Genomic DNA, 21208 nt, shown 5'->3' on the forward strand with positions numbered 1-21208 from the left:
CCGGATATTCTGGAGTTCTTTTCAGTCAAAGCCAAGGCAAACGGTGATGGGTGAAGTGTCACGCATACAGCACAGCACACTCGGGAAAGAGAGTCTGTGGATTGAAAAATGTACCCCTGTGTTCTCTGTGCCTCCCGACAGTCCTCTTTCTTTTCCACTTGCCAGGAGATCCAGGCTACCTGGTATGAGAAACTGCATGAGTGGGAGGATGCTCTTGTGGCCTACGATAAGAAAATGGACACCAACAAGGATGACCCAGAGCTGATGCTGGGCCGCATGCGCTGCCTCGAGGCCTTGGGGGAATGGTAAGCTGTAACGGGATGATGGCCGAGTTGCATTTGAAATGCTTCTCCCAACCAGAGTTCTCATCTAAGACTCTCATTTTTGTTTCACTTGGTTATTTTCCCAGGAATCATCTATCACTTTGGAGTGTTTCTCTCTCTGTTCTGTTGCAGTGCTAAATAGAAAGACGCTTTTTTTCTTTCTTTCTTTCTTTTTTTTTAACTTAAACTTTGTAATGCTCTGGGACAGGACAGGTGTGGGTGTGCTCCTGGGATCTACAGCTGTTTTCTCTCTGCGTCTTGACCTTGACTGACTGATGAAGACTTCATATTCTTACTCTGCAACCTTGATTTTTTTTCTTTTCTTTATTACCTCTTGCTAATGATTTTAGGAAAGAACAGATGACTGCTTTCTTCAGGTGCTTCACCTTTATTGAATGCTTACTACGGGCTCAGCACTATGCCAGGCTCCAGAGATTAAAAAGAAAAAAGAAAAAAAAAAAGGCCTCTTCCTTTGTGAGGCTGATGAGACAATCACGTTGCAGGCAGTTACTAGAGCCTGAGAGCCCAGGGACAATGAGTGGTCTGAGCACACAGCTCTGAAAGACCGAAGTGGGGAACGGGGTGATCTTGCAGTTCTCCCTGGAAGAAGGTCTACGGTTGGGAGACAGGTGAAGGAGAATGGGGAGAGGGAAAGGGCGTGCCAGGTAGAAGTGACAGTAACGCTTGATTTAGAACACTTGCCTGCATCTTGGCCTGGGGAGTTGTTAGGGGATGTTAAAGGAAAAATGGTTCCTGTTCCGTTTCCAGCATCCAGTGCAGCTTTTTAAAATAGCTAAAACAAAATGCCACCCTGCAGTCATGAACTAGTTTAACTACAGTTTTAAATAACAAACAGAATGCTGTACTGCCTCCCCACGAGCAGATTATCTCAACTTCCTCTTGCATATGGGACTGAGTGCCCCATTCATTCATTCAGCCAGTCGTACTGAGCGCTTACTCATTGCCAGTGTCTGTGCTAGCCCCTGAGGACACAGCATGAACAAGAGGGACACAGCCCCTGCCTTCCCAGAGCTTACAGGGCAGACGACCAGGCTGCTGTAGCACAGCGTGAATACAGTTTTAAAGGAGAGGAGAAGCCCAGGGGCTGTGGGATATCAGAAGGGGCCCTAATCCTAGCTTGGAAGGTTCTGGAAGGCTTCCAGGAAGAAGCGGTAACTATCTCGGACCCAGACAGTGAGGAGGAGCGAGCACATTATTATGTTTAGAGTTCTGAAAGTTCAGCAAGGCTGTGGGGTCGAGTGTGTTGCGGAAAAGAGGTAAGAGGTGAGGCAAGAGAGCTAGGCAGGGGCCAGATCATGTGGGGCTTATGGTCCGCGTTAAGAGTTTGAACTTTAACCAAAGGACTGTTGATTGGCCATTCTCCAAACCCCACAGAATTTTTTTCTTTGCATTCTTTCATTCAGTGCCCTGAATTGCTCACCTCCTCTTCTCCTTTTTCTACTTTTTGAAATTCTCCCCATCTTTCAAGGTCCACCTGAACTGTTTCTCCCTCCTTGAAACCTTTTCTGCCCTCCCCGCCTTTCATAATTAGAGACAACCACTGTCCTTAGGTGGGTTAAGTAGGGTTGGCGTGGATGCGTTAGAAGAGACTTTATATGCGATTTTGTTTAATCTCCTTGTGTGACAGTTGGGAAACTGAGACTCATAGAAGTTGACGTAGCCTGCCCGAGGTCTCCCGAGAGCAGAGTCATCCAGGTCTCCTGACGTTGCACTACCCAGTGCCATCTACCTCTGAGCTCTTGAATTCGTTCCAGTTTTATTATTACCTATAAAGTATAAGTGGCTAGTGATGCTGACCAAGGGGTCTAAGAATGCAGTAGGCTAAAAGAGATTTTAAAAAGAGATGAAAGGGCTTCCCTGGTGGCGCAGTGGTTGAGAGTCCGCCTGCCGATGCAGGGGACACGGGTTCGCGCCCCGGTCCGGGAAGATCCCACATGCCGCGAAGCAGCTGGGCCCGTGAGCCATGGCCGCTGAGCCTGCGCGTCCAGAGCCTGTGCTCCGCAACGGGAGAGGCCACAACAGTGTACCGCCCGTGTACCGCAAAAAAAAAAAAAGAGATGAAAGGAGTAGAATTCTTTTCCTGATCATATGCAGGTTTTTTATATGGTTTATTCAGCCAGTTCTATTTAGAGTGCAACTTCTGGATTGCTTTTGCTTTGAGTACGTATCCTGAACGTGCCCGAGGCAGGTGTTCACTGGAGGTGGCCCTCAGGAGTGATCCAGGGTTACCAGTGAGCTAAGACCCGCTCCCCATGCTCAGCCTCTGGGAGCTGAGTACCAGAGACAGCCACCCCCTCCCCCAGCTCCCCAGCCACGCCTGCAGCTACTTGAACCTAAGTAAACCTCCCTGCACTGTTCCTTTCATGGCCTCTGGGTCCTTGAGGACAGATTCCTCAGGAATGAGATCATAGACAGCCAAGTACTTAGGTGTTGCCAATTGAAGAACGCTCCTTACACTTTTTGCTGCTGCACTGGGTGGGAAAGTCAGAGTTTTGGAGGGCCTTTTACCCAGTCCTCCCTGGTGTCAGTGAGAGGTGCCAAAGAGCCTCCTAGTGGTTGCCCCACAGACAGTCTCATACTTTTTATTTATTTGATTTTGTTCGCCCCCGTGCCTTTGAGAGTTATGACTCAGTATATTCTGCATCCTTATTTGTAACAAATGTTTGTGGGAGAGGAACCCCGCCTCTGTGTACACCGACCAGGTCCTGACAACTGTTGACACAGCCTCAGCTTGAAGTCGGTGCCTGTGTCCCCTGGCGGGGCTGCCTTTCAGGATGCTGATTCTGCACTGCTCCCTGCTTTGTCTCTGGAGTTAACAGTTAGTGGCGTTTCACACTGAACTCGCTCCCTGCCTCAAGATGAAGAGGAAAGCTAAATCCCAGACCTGTGACACAGAAAGGGGGGGTCCTGACGAAACAGCAGAGGGAGGCTGAATTGCCTACGGCTACCAGCTGTACAAATTGGAGTTCTAGGGTTGGAAGGAGCATTCAGAGATCATGTCGCTTTCCTTTACCTCCAGACAGGACCCCAGCGAAAATGTGCTGCCCAGAGGAGCTGTTCTATGCTCTGAGCCAGTGGTTCTCTAACTGTGGCCCCTGGATCACAGCATCAGTATCACCTAGAGACTTGTTGGAAATGTACTTTCTCAGGCCCCAGTTCAGACGTCCCGAATCAGAAGCTCAAGGATGGCACCCAACAATCTATGTAAGGAGCCCTCCGTGGGGTTATGATGCACGTAGCAACCTGAGAACTGCTCTCTAAGATAGCCTCCGGCAGGACCCAGAGTGAAGGTTTCTCAGTTTAGACGGCAGGAAAACAACACTGAGGTTCATCCAGCTGCTGTCTCTGAGCTTCAGTACGTGCACAGGGCAGGATGGCTGCCCACTTCCTCTTTTCTATCTTGGCTGTGTATTGAGCTAGAATGCTTGCATCCCTGGCTCTCTTGACCTTGTGACAGAGAGACAGTGAAAGGTAATGACTGCCAGGCCATGATGCTGGATAATGGCCCCGAGCAGTTCTCCTAGATGTGGTCAGCAGTCAGCTTCTCGGTGAGCCCAGCCCAGATCCCTTCAACATCTTTATCGCCTCCCCGCTCCCTGTCCCCCATGTCACCTTATAGTGCAGTGTAGCTCATGTCCCACGAGGCTTCTGAGCTGGGCCACTTGGAACTTGTACCTTTTCTCTTGACTCCGCTCCCAATACCAAGTTAAAACATCCTGCAGCATCTCTTTCAGAAAGCAGGAAAGATTAAGGAGTCTCCTAGCTGAGTCTTGAAGCTCACATGAAAGCAGGAGCTCGTATTTGCCCAGTAGCAGAGTTTTATTTCCTTTCCTTCAGAAGTGCAACATGGGAGGGCAGCAGTTTTAACAGCCAACAGACATCTTTTCTTGAGGGCTTCTGCTCTCTCTGTGTATCAGAGTCTGCTGAACATCATACGTATCTCAGCGTCTCCTAGTCACACCCACACTCACGGTAGTTGTGCGCAATTCTGAGAGTGAGCAACATCTGGATTTCTGGTAGATGTGACCATTGTAGCACCTTCTTCCTCTGTGCAGATTGATTGCATTTGCGTTTCACTTCAGACTGCAAGCATTGGTATAATACTTTTAAAAGCCAATTCTCCCTATAGCTTGGAACCCAAAAGAATGTCCAGATGTGTCTCTTCAGATGGCTTTCTCTGTAGGCCTTCCAAAGGGAAAGAGCCCAGAGTTCATTGGCATAGGAGAAAAGTTATTTAATATTTATGAAGGGGGCCAGATGTTCACATTTCACGTCACACCTAGTTAGACACGATCCCTATCTTAGATAAACTCGCTCTCAGACAAATTATGAGCCACCAGGACATAGAAACAACAAATGACCAGTCACTTCTCAATTATATCACACAGTCAAAAGTACTTTTTCTTTAAAGGCTCCCAGTTCAAGGCAGGCCCCTATCATCCAGTTCCTCCACAGCCTCCAGCTAACCTAAGGGGCTAGAGAGAAAGATGGAGGTGATATCTGTTAACCCGACTGTATAATTCCTTTTCTTCAGGGGGCAGCTCCACCAGCAGTGCTGTGAAAAGTGGACCCTGGTTAATGATGAGACCCAAGCCAAGATGGCCCGGATGGCTGCTGCAGCCGCATGGGGTTTAGGTAAGGCTCCCCTCCCAGGCACCCAGTCAAGGTGAGGACAGTGAGGCTGGGGGCTCGCATCTGAAAAGTGTGGCACTGTGGCTGCAGGCAGAGATGTCAGGGCTATAGAAGCATAAAACTGTTCACGTCCACTTCTCCCTCCTCCATCTGTCCTTTCTATCTCATGACTTTGACTAACTTTGTTAGATGTGTCTAATAATGGCTATTCACAGGGAGGCCAAGGAAAACAGTGATCAGGCATCAAAACTGAGATATTTAGTGAAGTTTGTTTGTAATCTGGCTCCATCATCATTAGCCTTTTTCCATATTTCTGCTGTGCATGGGGTCGCCACCTCATGATCCAGTATGGTTGCTGGAGCTCCACCAACACGTCTTTATCCTACAGGAATAATGAGAGAAGTCAGCTGTCTATCTCCTTTTATTTCTTAACTTTTATTATAGAATTTTCCCAACAAATACAGAAGTGACTAGTATAATGAACCCCTATATGCTGTTCACCTTCTCCAACAGTTATAAACATTCTGGCAGTTTTGTTTCCTCTGTTCTCCTCCTTGCTGCCCAGCACTCAGACAGCTTCCTCCCGCTCCCTGAGTGTTTTCAAGCAGCGATTTCCTAAAAACTTCCCACAGACAAGTGTCGTTTTCTGACATCAGACCCCAGCAGAGAGGATTCCCAGTGTCTGTTCTAGGGATGTTCTCAGTAAGAGGGGAAAGGGCCCATGGATGTCCCAGGTGGAAGCTGCACCTGTGGAGTCCAGAGGAAGGTTACATAACATCCACCTCCATTCTCACCCTCTGGGTCACAGAGCTTATATCCTTTCCTTTCATGAGCTCTGAGCTGGATCCAGAACGTTTTTCAAAACCAAACTGCTTCCTGAGGAGTCATCATTTGTTATTTGCTTTTGCCCAGAGGCATAGAGAATGGATGCACCAGTGGTCTGGAGTGAAAGGCAGGAAAAGGCCTCGTAAAATCAGCAGCCCTGCAGTCTGCGGCTAATGAAGCTGGTATCTTTCCTGCAGATGGTTTTGGAAATCCTGGCATTTGATACATGCTCACCCCAGCAGGGGAAGTGACTGTGTCTTTCCAGATGCCACCATTTCCCCAGTCTGCCCTGACATGACACTACTGTGCTATGACCTAGCCCATCTTTCTGTTGTAACAGAGCCTCTTAAAATATTTATCTCCTCCCTCTGAGGCAAAGGTACTACCAGAGTGAGACAAGCAAACTGTTTGTCTCATCCTGTCCCCTGTCCGGATAACGGCCATATCAGTTGTTTAGGGGGAAGTGTAATGTCCAAGGTACCATTGAACTGTGAGATCCTCCGTTGGTTGGGAAGAAAGCTCTTCCATCTCACCTAGAGAAAGCTGGGCAAGTTCTCTAGGTTAATGAGGTGCTGCGTGGCACCCTCCTGACCTGTGCTTATGTGGCTCCTTCCATCTTTCATGGAACTCCCTGGGGCAGCAGTGGAGGCCTGTGTTTGGAAGACAGATGTGGCCTTGTTAAACTGGCTCTCAGCCTCACAGAGTGTAGAGGCTCTCTGCAGGATTTGGATACAGCAGGCTCAAGTGTGTCCTATTCGAACCCCAAGCTAAATTCAAGTAACAGTGACAAGGCCTATTTGAGATGCTGCCTTTAGCCCAGCAGGCTGACCACCCTAATGCTTTTCTGTGTGTGCGTGTGCGTGCGTGTAGGTCAGTGGGACAGCATGGAGGAGTACACCTGCATGATCCCTCGGGATACCCACGACGGGGCATTTTACAGAGCCGTGCTGGCGCTGCATCAGGACCTCTTCTCCTTGGCGCAGCAGGTACAAACCTCCATGTACCCAGACCACCTACAAAGGGAAGGTAATCACGTGCACCCCGTCCGCGCCTAGCACGTGGCGCCTGTGTCAACAGGCTGTTGTACTTCAGCTCTGGCGTTTGGCTCTGTGGCCTCGTTAGAATGGCTTTGGAGTGCAAGGCTCGGTAAGAAGATGACTCCCAGCATATCAGCCAGGGCCACTTTCTGCTCTGAGAGAGGGACACGTGTTCCAGAAGTTACCGTTTAGATTGCTTTTGGAGTTGGCTTCTTGGGTCATCGTTGCATCCTTTTTACCATGTTGCTTTAGCACTGCTTGTGGTAGAGAGAAACTGTTCTACCAAAGGAGAATTCAGAGAGCAGCATGCCCCCTTCTGCAGCAGAAATCAGTCACAAGGTTCTTCTGGCTCTGCAGGCGTGTCACACGCTGGTTACCTTCTAGGAAAGTTAGCACTTGATTTGGAAATCCTCTGCTGTCCTGCAGAATGAAATACCGAGGTGACCGCATCCAGCCTGTCAGGCGCCCGACTGTCCTGGGTGAGGTGCCTGGGTAAATGACCTGAGCGCTACCGGATGGGGACATAGTCATATTAACCTTAAACATTCAAAAAAGGAAAAGCTCCACGTGCAGGGGTTTTAATTGATGAAACAGAGAAGACTCAAACTGCAGTCCTATGGCATCCCCACCGCCCCAAGCTCTGATTTACACGATGAGAACTGAGACCTGGGTCATTCCGGTCACAGGCACAAAAGCTCCCATTTACATGGAGAGGATTGGCATTCTTCTGCCAATTTCAGAGGCACTCCCTCAGGAGGACAAGGCGCTTAAAAGCCAGCGACAACCAGCTGGGCCATTTGAGTGCTTGCACAGTCTGTTCTTACCAGCATGCCTAGCATGGAGAAGTTGAAAGAAGGTAGATCCACAAGTTGTCCTCTTGAGATGCAAGAAAACAGTGATTCTGTTTCTAAGCACGAATTTTCCTTCCTTTGTTAAACAGGATCTAAGATGTTAAGCTTTTGGCTGCCATACATTTCTGTCTTTTCTGAGAAATCAGATAATGCTCTTCTCTAGGCTTTCAAATCTGGTAAAAGGTTTCTTCCCTCCTTCAGTGAACTTTTCTCTTCATCACTAGGATTTCAGTGAGACAGGTAACTTCTGCAGCTAGTCGGGAAGCCTGAAAATCACAGCCCTCCCTTCCCTCAGCTCCCAAGTCCACAGCTCAATTCCAGGGCTTCTCTTTTTCTCTTCCAGTGCATCGACAAAGCCCGGGACCTGCTGGACGCTGAGTTAACTGCGATGGCAGGAGAGAGCTACAGCCGGGCGTATGGGGTGAGTGTGGACCGTCTGCACGGTGCAGGGTTGGAAGCACATTTCAGTTCTTTTTGCAGAGTGGGCTCGTGAGGACACACAGGCTGCTGAGAGCATGCCTGTGGGACCAAAAAGAATGACTGAACTGAAGCCTGGCTTTCGAATGGTTCACGCTGTGTTAAGTTGGAATGCGATTTGCTTCCATCAGGCCATGGTTTCTTGCCACATGCTCTCCGAGCTGGAGGAGGTCATCCAGTACAAACTTGTCCCCGAGCGCCGGGAGATCATCCGCCAGATCTGGTGGGAGAGACTGCAGGTGAGCCTGGTAGAAAGCCCCGCTTAGCCTGCCCCCTCCTCCCCTGCTCAACAGAAGCTTCCTGCTTCCTCATAGAGGTTCCGTTTGCATTCAGAGCAGAACACCCACAGGCTTCTCACCTAATAGGCCTCTAGCTGCGAGAGAATGACCTCTTTTTCGGCCTCCTTTTACCCTTCTCTAGGAAGAAAAGAAAATTTTTTTTTCTTTCTTTTTTGGCTGCACTGCACAGCCTGTGGGATCTTAGTTCCCCGACCAGAGATTGAACCTGTGCCCCCTGCAGTGGAAGCGCAGAGTCCTAACCACTGGACCACCAGGGAATTCCCAAAAGAAAATATCTTTAATAAATGACATAATGGCCAGCCAGTTGAGAATCTTGACCTCAAAATCAGTGGTTCTCAACTTTAGCCACACAATAGAATGACCTGGAGAGCTTTTTTTAAAAAATAAATTTATTTATTTTATTTATTTATTTTTGGCTGTGTTGGGTCTTCATTGCTGCGCACGGGCTTTCTCTGTTTGCGGCGAGCGGGGGCTACTCTTCGTTGTGGTGCCCGGGCTTCTCATTGTGGTGGCTTCTCTTGTTGCAGAGCACGGGCTCTAGGTTCATGGGCTTCAGTAGTTATGGCTTGCGGGCTCTAGAGCACAGGCTCAGTAGTGGTGGCTCACGGGCTTAGTTGCTCCGCGGCACGTGGGAGCTTCCCGGACCAGGGCTCGAACCCGTGTCCCCTGTATTGGCAGGCGGATTCTCAACCACTGCGCCACCAGGGAGGCGCCCTGGAGAGCTTTTAAAAATCTGGATACCCAGACCACTTCCCAGACCAAATAAACAAAATTTCTGGGGATAGACCCAGGATCAGTATCTTTTCAGCCTTCCCAGATAATTCCAGGATGTGACTGACGCTGAGAACCACTGCTCTAAATCCACTTGCTGACCACCTGCATCCAGCCCTTTAAGTGGGGTGGCCTGATGTGTTCATTTACTAACCCCTGCCATTTACAGTTCCTCAGGTCATAGTCATCCCATAATCTCTGTGCAGACTTTTTTCCACTGAAGTTTCCCCTCATCGAGAAACTTTTCCAAGTCTTCCATCAGTATTTTCGTTGTACATTCTGATCATTTTAGCTTGAGGAGCTGTCAATTCCAGATCTGGGAGTCAGGAGTCTTAAGTGTCCTTGGAAAGGACAGCTCTCCCATTCTTTGAGTAGGGAGGAGAAGTTTGTCGGCAAATCCTTCACTGCTCCAGAAGCCACTTGTCCCCCTGCTTGTCATAATCAACCTTCGTCGATTTTAAGCTGTTTCCTCTTGACCCAATCCACACTTAATTCCAAATTCTGTCCCCAGACAAGTTGAGGTTTGTGCTTCCAACTTTTCAGTAGGCTGTGGCAGAGCCTTTTGACTCCAAGTTGCATTCCTGTCCACGAAGTTCTGGGCACATTCCACTGGAAAGGAAAAGAGCGGGGCAAAGGATTGCCTATGAATACAGTTGTTTATGCTCTGAAATGAGCACATGCAGTTCTTTCACATGTTTTATTAGCAATTATGAAGTGCCCAGTGAATGTTTTGATGGAAAATTGTCCATTGAACCCCAGAAAGGAATTCCACAAAGCCAGAATTTCCCACTTGACTTGTACACACCCTGGTGTTTTTAAGTGCCTATAATGAGGTGAAGAGTTTCCAAATCAGAGATCTGATGAATCTTCTGCCATTCTAACAAGTGGGCAAAATAGAGACTTGGAAGGGGGGTAGATTAAATGAGTCTCAGAAGGGACCCGTGTTTGACGTGACTGTGTCCAAGATGCCATCATCATCTTAGGCCTCCAGGCTTTCCTGCCTTGAGACAGGAAGCTGCTTTTAGGTTTCAGGGGCCAAGTGATTTCAGCGTCTGGGAGAAACTAGCAGGTGATGAGAAGTCACCAAAACAGTCGCTCGGTGTACTTTTTTCTGTTTCTCTAACTTTGCAAATTACTGTCGTTACACGTAACAGGACAGAAAATTATGGTCCAAGGCCTAAAAATACAGCGTTAACTTTGTGGTAGGAATTTGGCTCTTGTGGATGGCTTGCTGTCAGAACACTCAACCAACTGCCTAGGCTGGAAGAGTGCCGTTTTGCGATCAATTAAACTGAACTCCCCAGCCAGTGGCTCCCGCGGGGCAGTTTGAGAGGTCAACCTTACTTGGCATTGGGTCTTTTCTTGCCTTGGGTTCTTTATTCAGGCTCAGATTGTGTCCTGTCATGTTTAAAAGCCTGCAACCATTGTCGCTAGACTTTTAGACTTACCTCCATGGAGGACAGCTCGTTGTTTGGTTTCATGGAACTCTCTGATGAAGTGATCTCAGAAACCCATCTCCCCTGGTGTTTGTCTCTGAATCTGACTTATTCTCAGGAAGGTGGAGGAGGAGAGGCTCGCTCTATTCTCAACAGTCTTTTGATATAAAATTAGCTTAGCCCCTTTGATAATGATTAATTCACTTTGTTTCTTTTTAATTTAAAAGAATTTATATGTGTGAATGAATGAGTCCCTTTCCCTTCTATGTGCAGTTTTTGATCTGAGACGAATAAAAATGTAGAGGAAAGACAAGGTCAAGATCTGAGTGCAAGTTTAGGCTCTGATAACTTCAGAAATATAAACACCACCAGCTTTCAAACAACATCAATTGAAAATTTAATTATTTCAATTTTGTTTACACTTAATTAGTTTTTTAAATTTTGAATGATGCATTTTAAATTTAATTTCTTTGTCAGTGATAGGCATCTTCAACCAGAGAGACTGAAGCAAAAAATTAAAGCTAAAAATACATTATTTACAATTCAGAAAAGAAATTTAAATAATTTAGTTCATTTAAGCCTCACCATGGCCCCATGAAGTTGGTACCATTTTTATCCCATTTTACAGATCAGTCACAGAGAGGTTAAGTAATTTGTCCAAAGTCACATAGGTAGTACAGTGGACGGGCCAGGATTCAGGTTCCAGAGTCCTTGCTGTACTGCTTCTCGAATTTTGAGAAGTTCCTAAGAGGTGTTTCACTCATAGTACCCTTCACTTGAGAAAGATAAGATTACGAAAATGAATCTCTTTTTTGTTTCAGGATGGGTTTCAATGTTGCTTGTGAGGGGTTAAGTTATAGCAGAGCACGTGTCTAATCCTCGCTTCTGGACGTTCCAGGGCTGCCAGCGTATTGTGGAGGACTGGCAGAAAATCCTCATGGTGCGGTCGCTAGTGGTCAGCCCTCACGAGGACATGAGGACCTGGCTCAAGTATGCAAGCCTGTGTGGCAAGAGTGGCAGGCTGGTGAGTGTCCCCACCGTTGGGTAGGGTGGGAGTCTGAGGGGGTGCTCCTGGCCCAGTGCTGTGTATAACCCCAACCTCTTGTTTTGAAGGCTCTTGCTCATAAGACCTTAGTGCTGCTCCTGGGAGTTGATCCATCTCGGCAACTTGACCACCCTCTGCCAACAGTTCACCCCCAGGTGACCTACGCCTACATGAAAAATATGTGGAAGAGCGCTCGCAAGGTCTGTGCTGGAATCCTGCAGGAGACCACATTTCTCCAGAATGCTCACCTAATCTGCTGCTCGCTGCCTCCTCCAGGCCCGAAAGGACACAGCGCCCAAACCACCATGCCAGGGAGTTCACTCCTGTCAGGAGGCTATTTGGCCTCATTTCAAAAAGTGAATCATATTCAAGGAGGTGCACATACACCATTGATCAAACCACCGAGTGCGATCGCAGTTCTGTTTACTAGCAGCTAGAATGTGCTAAAACACAGAAAAAGCTTCTGGGTTGTGTTGTTTCTCCCCCTAAGAGAAGTACCCAAAAAAACATGTTTGTGAAAACACAGACTGAAACTTTCGTAAGACCAGCTTGGTTTTTCAGACTTCTCATCTCCTCTCCTGTCGTCAGTTTGGGGTTCAGAAGCAGCAACACCCAGAGTGTGATGCTGAAACCAGTGGGGAAGCCACCTTGAAGCCAGTGTAGAATTCCTCTGACTATTTACAGACAGGTCCTTGGGAAATAGACGTGGCTTCTTTTTTGTTTTTATTTTTTAAAACAATCTCCCTGGACGATGGTGATGATTAACAAAAAGTAGGCCCTGGAGGCAAAATCAGCGCCTGCTTTGGCTCCCCCATCATCGTCCTCATGAAACAGAGGAGGGAGTCCCAGCTCTCCTCTCCCTGTTGTTGTCCCCACAGTGCCCCTGAGATGAGAAAGGAATGCAGAGCAGCCGCTGGAGCTGTGGCTGTGGAAGATGTGATAAAATCGCAGTGGAGTCTCGGCTGAAGGCTTACTTGGGAGATCCCTGGGCTCTGTCAGAAGCTGATTTCTTTTGTGGGTGCTGGATCCTGTGACTCTGAATGCCACCCAGAGTGGGAGCCACAGCCCTGCACCACGCACTGGGTCTTTGATTGGGGCATACTTCAAATATCATGGCCCAAGTGTCCTTCTCCAAATGTGCAGTTTGGGGTTTTTTCTTTTATTGTTGTTTGAGGGGGGGTTGTTTTGTTTAGTCTCTGTGAGCCTCCCAGGCCAGAGCACTTCTGATTCAAAGCCTGACCTTCCTCCAGGCAAATGAGAAAAACAGAAGGTGCTGGATCTGAATATAGTCTGGTTTCCTTCCTATATGTAGCCTCCAAGTCTTTGAATGTCTTGCCGAAGGCAGGCGGAAGGAGGGTTTTGGCTAATATTTCAACCAAGGAGTGGCTTCTTTCAACATAGGACCACAGCCCAACTTCTCCACGGATTATGGCCTTTTCTTAGGAACCCAGATTCTGGAGGGAGACCATAAAACCACGTGGATTAAAGATTTAGAAATCTATTTAAAATTAGGTGCTTGAACTTCAAGCCCGGAGCTAGAGATGCCACATAAGTAAGAGCTCAGGAGCTACTCCAAGAAAACTGACTACTTAATAATAATTGTGCTATTGAACAAGTCACTTTACTTCTCTGAGCACTATGTTCTTCCTCCATAAATAAGGACTGTACTCTCTGCTTTGTCTGAGGCAGATGGAAATGGGGAAAAGCAGATCCCGTTCTGCAGGAAGACATCAGGCGATAGGTGTATGTCCACTGTTTTTCTAGACCAGACAGTTCACAGAATCTAGAGACAGGCTGGTTCCTTCTGTGAAATTTCACTAAGCCGAGAACATAGTTCTTGCCCACAAACCACGCAGGCAGTCAAGAGCCAGAATAGTCTGCCCAGCTTACACTCTGGGCCTGAGAGAAACCCCTTCCTCCAAGCGAGCGGTCCATCATCCGTAAGAGAGAAAGAATCATGTTTCCCCCTCCTCGCTTCCTGGGGATGGAGAAAAGGAGGAGTTTTTAACAGAACAGTTGCCTCCATGCCACAGAGTAGAAAGATACTAGAGTCTCCCATGCTGGGTAAACTGGCTAAACCTAACATTGGGCTTCAAATCCAAACTAATGCCCAGCCTTTCCAGTTCTGGCAGTTTTCGTTTTGTTCTTGTGGAGTCTCCCGAAGAGAATTTAAACTCTCTCTGGACAGTCAGTGACACGGAACCTGTGGGCTGTGGAAAGCACCTGGCATCCGAGCTCCTAGTTCAGTTCTTACCATCTTACCTGATGTACACACTAACCACCCTGAGTTATCTTCCACCTTTTTCATGAGGGATCACTTAAGGACTCCCTCCCAATTCTTTTTTCTCTTCCTAATCAGATTTAAGTCTAGCCCGTGTAGTTCCCATAGAAGAAAAACTAAAGGAACACTTATCACTTCCCAGGTGTGAGATGCTGGTATAGCTCATTTTTCACAGCCGCTGGTGAGGGGTGGAACTCTGAAGACAGATGTCTGAGGGACACAGGTGTCTTGGTAACTGTTAGAACACCTGTGTGTCTGCCCTGCCCTCGTGCGTGGATTAGCTGCCTGCTAAATCATTGTCACGTCATTCTGCCTCTGGGTTAAGCCCTCTCGATGCCAGGTAATTAATTAATTCCTTATATATTAAAAGTATCTGAGGTTGGTCCTGGCCCCCAAGCCAGGGAGTTTCAATTTTCCTTCAGGGCCATCATTACTGACATGTTTCTACTCAAAAAAAGAAAAAGAAAAAGACTCTTACATGATTTACAGTAAGGAAATCATTCTGACATTTATTTGAAGTGTTGGGTTTTTTTCTCTCCTTTTCTGTAGCAAAGAACACATTCTCTTTTTCACATTTATCACGATGCTAGTATGTGTGGACATGGCAGGCTTATACAAATGGCTTGTAACTGACTCTCAGACCTCTGACTCTGTCTCTGCTCTTCCCTAGTTCCACTATCTGTTACCAACCCAGATGCCTTCTGCTCACTTTGTATAAAATCACATAGTGTAAAGAGATGTAACTGCTGGAGGACGCTCTGCAGACTTTGCTCCTAAGCCACCCTATTCAACTAAATGTTTGCTTGGGTAGTGTCCCCCCCATGCCACTTTGATGTATGAGGGGCCTCACCCCATCTCTCTGTTCTATTTGGGTACTGAGGGTTCTGTCAGATTTTTAAAAATATTTTATTGAGATATAGTTGATTTACAATGTTGTATTTCTGCTGTACAGCAAAGTGGTTCAATTATACATATATATACATTCTTTTTCATATTCTTTTCCATTATGGTTTATCACGGGATCTATCACATTTTTTTAAACTGTAATTTTTGCTACGCTAGTGTCCAAGGTACCATAGTGTTTTAAACACATGCTAAAGTTTTACTAGCCTGAAACAATTCCCCATAAGCCTGATTTCCCCCAGGGCAATATATTGATAGTGAAGTAAGCAGTGGTTTGAGATTACTTCATATGAATTGTTTTTTGGGGTAGTCAGGCAAGTAGTTTTTCTAAGGCTTATTAAGACTTGTAATTACAGTTGGCCAAGGAGAGCTAAGACTTGCGTTGAAAAAATATGAATCTTCTTGAAAAACCCAGCTGTCTCTCAGCATCACACCCCGGTCCTCCATCCTGCCGGGTCCTCACCCTGTGTTCTAGGGTGTTCCGTTGGGAGAGGGTTGGCTTAGGTGCCTGTGAACAGCAGTTCCTGTCCCCTGAGGTTGGGCCCAGTGCCAAGTGGCTCCCTGTGCCTTTGTCCTGCTGCAGATCGACGCCTTCCAGCACATGCAGCACTTCGTTCAGACCGTGCAGCAGCAGGCCCAGCACGCCATCGCCACTGAGGACCAGCAGCACAAGCAGGAGCTGCACAAGCTTATGGCCCGGTGAGCTCCCAAAGGCCGGGCCCGCCACATGCCAGCCCTGCCCCACCGGCAGCCTCTGCTGCAAGGGCCCTGTTCGAGGCTCCCGGAGCAGCCGCTCGCTTACATCTCTCACCGTTTCCAGCAGGGGTCCCAGGCAGCCATCGAATGACGTTACTCCAAAATCGCTTCCACTTACTTTCCCAGGATCCAGCAGCCCAGGAGCACCTGTGTGCCGTTCTCCTGGTGTCTGGCTTTAGAGTTTGATGTGCTGCTACTGCCAGATATGCTGCTAATTTGATGTGTGACTTTAGATAAGTTACTTAACCTCTCTGTGCCTCGGTTTCCTCGTTATATAAAAAGGGGATAGTGAGAGTTCCTTTTTCCTAGGGTGGAATGAAATGGTGTGAGGATTAATGGAAAGAATACATCAGGCCTTTAGCACAGAACCTGGAATAGCTTAGCAATCAGTAAAAGGAAAAAGTAAGGGAAAAGCCATATAGCAATCAAAAGAAAAATTGCTCTCAACAGCTACCACCCACCATAATGAATGTGGGGGAGATAGGTCCATTCAGGCCTCCATGTGCCAGGTACCTGGTTTATGCTAGCATTGAAAGACAGAGGGCAAGAAGAGACCATCCCTTGAAAAACTTGATCCCCAAAGCCTGTCTTTTTCCTTCCACGTGGCTAAGAATTCTGACGGTTCCCTCATGTTGCTTCCCGAGAGGAGGAATAAATATCAGGGAGGCTTTTGTGCTCCTGCGACGTAATTCATTGTTCTCCTTGGAAGGGCTCTTCCGAGGAGGGGGCAACCTGGGGGCTTGTTTCTCTGTTTTCAGATGTTTCCTGAAACTCGGGGAGTGGCAGCTGAACCTGCAGGGCATCAACGAGAGCACGATCCCCAAAGTCCTGCAGTATTATAGCGCCGCCACGGAGCACGACCGCAGCTGGTACAAGGTAACCAGAGACGGGAACCTCCCGCTGCCTCCTCCAGACGCCTGCCTGTGCACCCTAGTGGCTCGTGCTTTACAGCAAGGCCTTGGTGGCCTGGTCTGATACCGCGAATTGGCTTCTTTGAGTGCTGGGAGCCAGTTTGTTAGAGGCCCTTTCCACGTCTAATTGATAGATTCTTTGACTTGGAAAAGACTTCTTATACCGTGAGTGTGTGCGTGGCTCTGGGGATGCTGTTGTCTTACAGACTCTTGACGGCTTGTTTTCCTAGAGCATCTGGACACATGGTTAGTCTCTGCAACTTGTATCTTCCCTTGGGTCATCTGTTCCTTCCCAGCTCCTTTCTGATTCCCATCCCTTTCTGCTCCTCATCTAAGAACTGAACTTTCTGTTTTTATTGGAAAGCTCCGGGTAACATCCTGTTATAGGAAATTTTTCAAGAAGATAAACAGAATTAGAAAATGTATAAAAGATGTGATTGACTGGGAGAGGACTGAGTCTTGGGCGTATACGTCTTTGGTGAGAGCACACATTCTCATGTTTTTCTCTCTTTTCTGAGGGGCCTCCTGGTAAGAGCTACATGGTGTGGCAGGTGTCCTCCATTTCTCTCCGGTGTCTCCTTAACCGGCTGATACTGTGTGAATTAATCCCTCTGGGATCCAAACCTGCATCTGGAGACCACAGAAACATCAACGAAATTCTTATGCTGCTTTAAGCATGCTTCAGTCTGATCTGAAAAATGCTCATTTTGTGAAAGCAGCAGTAATTATTCTCTCTAGGACAGCTTCAGTCTGAGGCTGGAAGAATATGTCCAGTGTACCCTTGGTTAGTTGGAACCTTACTAATTAGAACTGTGTCCTAACCAGATTACTTTTCTTCATTCAGCTTATCAGAAGGAAACAAATCGCAAGTAAAAAACTGGCTCCAGGACTTTTAGTTTTAGTTTCTTCCTAGCATGGGCCCTTTTGGGTCTATACTGTCTTGTACCATCAGTGGTGTACGTTAGTCCCATGTGCGTGCAGGACTCTTTATGTCTTGTTCAGCGGGACCCCCAGCTCAGAGTACATATATAAGAGGTATTTGTCGAATAAACGAAAGCATGGGAAAACTGAACCTGGTCATTGTAGGATTCTTACTCATCAAATAGAGGTTGGTTATGATCAATCTACTCTGCTTAGCTGGGGAAATGGACACTTCCACGTTAAAGAAAGGTTTTTAGCAAGGGATGCAAAGGAATTTACTGATTATCCGGAAAGCCCAACTATGAGTAGATTTTTTTTTTTTTTTTTTTTTGGCTGTGATGGGTCTTTGTTGCTGTACGCAGGCTTTCTGTAGTTGAAGTGAGTGGGGGCCACTCTTCGTTGCGATGCGCGGGCTTCTCATTGCAGTGGCTTCTCTTGTTGCGGAGCACGGGCTCTAGAGCGCAGGCTCAGTAGTTGTGGCTCACGGACTCAGTAGTTGTGGCTCGCGGGCTCTAGAGCGCAGGCCCAGTAGTTGTGGCTCGCAGACTCAGTAGTTGTGGCTCGCGGGCTCTAGAGCGCAGGCTCAGTAGTTGTGGCGCACGGGCTTAGCTGCTCCGCGGCATGTGGGATCTTCCCGGACCAGGGCTGGAACCTGTGTCCCCTGCATTGGCAGAGTATTCTTAACCACTGCACCACCAGGGAAGCCCAATGAGTGGATTATTTAATGTCCTCCTACCACTGCAAACTTACCAGGTCCCAAATCAAACTCTCCCTCATGCTCTGTACACCAGGCAATGCTATTCCATAGCGTCACTGCAGCTCAAAGCGTCAGAGGTGTGAATGGTTAGCACCAGAGGCTTCTTCTGGCAAGCAGTCGCTGAGCACTGGCTCTCTGACAGGCCCCGAGCTAGGTGCGAGGGACTAACGATGACCAAGAGTCACCCTCCGTGGTGGTCCTGTGCTCTCAGTGTGTCCCCTTCCCCACTGTCCTCTGGCCTGGTTAAGACCTTCACCCTCACCCCCTGAACCTCTGCCCTCTTAAATAATCTGTTTTATATCTGCTGCCAAAGGAATGTTTGAAGCCCAGCTTTTAACTCAGCTTTAAAAACTCCATTTCCTACAGAATGAGATGGGACGCCCTTGGTCTCACATGCCAGCTGCTCCGTGGTCTGAGCCTGCCGCTTTGCTGGGCTCCCCCTCACTGCTCTCTGCGTGCGCCCTGAGCTTCAGTCACATCTGTCTGCTTGTTTCCTGTGAACTGTGCCGTGCTTGCCCAGCCTGCATCTCTGTCCCTGTTCCTCCTCTGCCAGGACGCCCTCCCTGCCGCCCTCTTGTGCCGTCCTTGCCCATCTAAGGCTGCTCAAGACCCACCGCAGTCTCTCCTCTGTGACGCCTTGCCCGCCCGTCCCTGGCATTCCCGTTGTCTGTCTCCTGTTGCCCCGGTCACGTTCTGCCTATTTTTAGGTTTTTGAGTAACCTACCCTACTAGATTAGCAGGTCCCTGAGGCAAGGCCCATAGCTTGTTCCTCCTCATGTGCCCCCGACCCCGCCCACGGCACTCACCACAGCCCCCGATACAGCAGATGCACCGCAAAATGAATGAATCGCATTGGATTTAGTAAAATGCCCCATTCCCCAGTGTTCCACGAAGTGAGGATTTGCTCTACTGACCACTAAGAAGAAAGGGCGGCCTGCACTCTTCCTCAGCTGTGGCCTCACGCCCCTCAAGGCCCTTGATGCCTGAGCTTCCTGCCCCTGCTGATGTCACAGCCCCGATGTCTGTCCTCTCGTCCCCGCCCGCAGGCCTGGCACGCGTGGGCTGTGATGAACTTCGAGGCTGTGCTCCACTACAAACATCAGAACCAAGCCCGCGATGAGAAGAAGAAACTGCGTCACGCCAGTGGGGCCAACATCACCAACGTGGCCACTGCCGCCACCACGGCGGCCACGGCCACTGCCACCAGCACCGAGGGTAGTAACAGCGAGAGCGAGGCTGAGAGCACTGAGAACAGCCCTACCCCATCTCCTCTGCAGAAGAAGGTCACTGAGGTACCCTTCCTTCCTCCCCCATCAAGGACGGACCCAGGCACCAGGCGCTCTGAGGGATGGAGGCTGATAGGAGCCTGAGGCCCTACTCTGAAGCTCTGGTTGAAGCCAGAAAACATGGTTTGCCATCGGCATTGTTTGAGACAGTACTTTTGTTTATATATTTGGGTTTGGGGAACTGACGTAGCCCCTGTGCTGAAGAATGAGGTCCTTGTCATGCTTCCCATGTGACTGAGCTCATTCTCCTAATGCTCTGCACCGGTGTGAAGGCAGCCTACACATCTTCGGGCCCACTCTGAGCACAGAGCCCGGCAGAGTCCATCCCCTGTCTTTTTCTCTCCCCTTCCACCTCCTCTGAGGCTGTCGGTTCAGGGCCTGGGGCAGCTGACCAGCCCAGAGATCAGCATGTTCAGGGCCTTAGCCCCACCTCCTCTGCTCCTCCTCTCCTTCCTGTTCAGGAAGCCACTGTTAGCCCAGGATAGTAACAGTTACGGCACCATTGCCATTACTGAATGCTTGCTCTGTGCCAGGTGCTGATCTAAAGGCTTTCTGTGTATTAGCTGCTTTAATCCTCATAACCACTCTTTGAAGGGGATACTATTTAGTATGCTGTTATGCCCATTTTACAGATGAGAAAGCTGAGGCAAGAGTGTCACTAACATACGTGTGTTCCAACAGGATTTGTCCAAAACCCTCTTGATGTACACCGTCCCTGCTGTCCAGGGCTTCTTCCGATCCATCTCTTTGTCACGAGGCAACAACCTCCAGGACACGCTCAGGTATCAGGGAAAGGAAGGGAAGCCCTGGTGGGCCATGTGGATGGCAGGTCACAGAAGTCACACATAAAGTCCTCTTTCCCTACCCACCCCGATGAGCACGTCCCAGAGTCGCAGCTGACCAGGCCCACCTGTGCGGGTGAAATCTGCAAAGAGGAGGGAGCAGTGGCCCAAGGACTGCCTGTGTGTGGCTTGTCATGTAGGAAGAAGAAACCCAGCTGTTTCTCCCAATATCGCTGAAATTCCTTCAACTTTTGGAGGCAACTCTGAGAGGCCTAAACAAATGGCAACAGGCCAGCCAGTCCAGAGGCTCTAGGTGCCCAGCCCTCCTGCGTTTGGGGGTCTCCACCGGCTAAGTGCCAGGTTTCCAAGTTGCTGCTGTGCTACAGGCAACTCTTTCTGCACGTGCAGAGCTTATCCATGGGCTCGTCTGTTAGTGTTATGAGCTGATGCCATGGTGACCCCTCTGTGTTACCTGGAATTAAATAATCATTCACTTGGAATAATCTTCCTGTGTTTGGCCGAGCACTGCTGGCCATCCCCACCCACCCACTCCCAAGCAGTCCCAAGACCGAACACATTGGAGAGCCACTGATTTGGAATTCTGCCATTTCTCTTCCCAAGAGTCTTGAAGATGAAAAAACAGACAAAAGCTGGTAAATTTAATTTTCTATGACTTTCATTTTTCTTTTCCAGAGTCCTCACCTTATGGTTTGATTATGGTCACTGGCCAGATGTAAACGAAGCCTTAGTGGAAGGGGTGAAAGCGATCCAGATTGACACTTGGTTACAGGTGAGGACACTTGGTTACAGGTGAGGCTACTTGGTTACAGGTGAGGACACTTGGTTACAGGTGAGGACACTTGGTTACAGGTGAGGCTACTTGGTTACAGGTGA

General features: G+C 48.5%; 1 protein-coding gene across 5 annotated transcripts in view; it reads left to right on the forward strand.

Annotated features, from left to right (window-relative positions):
* Window positions 1–21208, forward strand: part of MTOR (mechanistic target of rapamycin kinase) — a 117616-nt gene that overhangs the window by 78828 nt on the left and 17580 nt on the right. For all 5 annotated transcript variants that reach the window (XM_029227673.1, XM_029227674.1, XM_029227677.1 and 2 more), the window contains 12 exons: window positions 166–305; window positions 4879–4979; window positions 6672–6787; window positions 8033–8110; window positions 8298–8405; window positions 11571–11696; window positions 11786–11917; window positions 15485–15600; window positions 16416–16533; window positions 19293–19538; window positions 20214–20314; window positions 21008–21104. In XM_029227673.1, coding sequence (XP_029083506.1) covers window positions 166–305; window positions 4879–4979; window positions 6672–6787; window positions 8033–8110; window positions 8298–8405; window positions 11571–11696; window positions 11786–11917; window positions 15485–15600; window positions 16416–16533; window positions 19293–19538; window positions 20214–20314; window positions 21008–21104 — 1479 coding nt within the window. The remainder of the gene's footprint in view (window positions 1–165; window positions 306–4878; window positions 4980–6671; window positions 6788–8032; window positions 8111–8297; window positions 8406–11570; window positions 11697–11785; window positions 11918–15484; window positions 15601–16415; window positions 16534–19292; window positions 19539–20213; window positions 20315–21007; window positions 21105–21208) is intronic.

The sequence above is a fragment of the Monodon monoceros genome, unplaced genomic scaffold, assembly GCF_005190385.1.
Source record: "Monodon monoceros isolate NGI ecotype Baffin Bay Population unplaced genomic scaffold, NGI_Narwhal_1 Super_Scaffold_18, whole genome shotgun sequence".
Lineage (NCBI taxonomy): Eukaryota > Metazoa > Chordata > Mammalia > Artiodactyla > Monodontidae > Monodon > Monodon monoceros.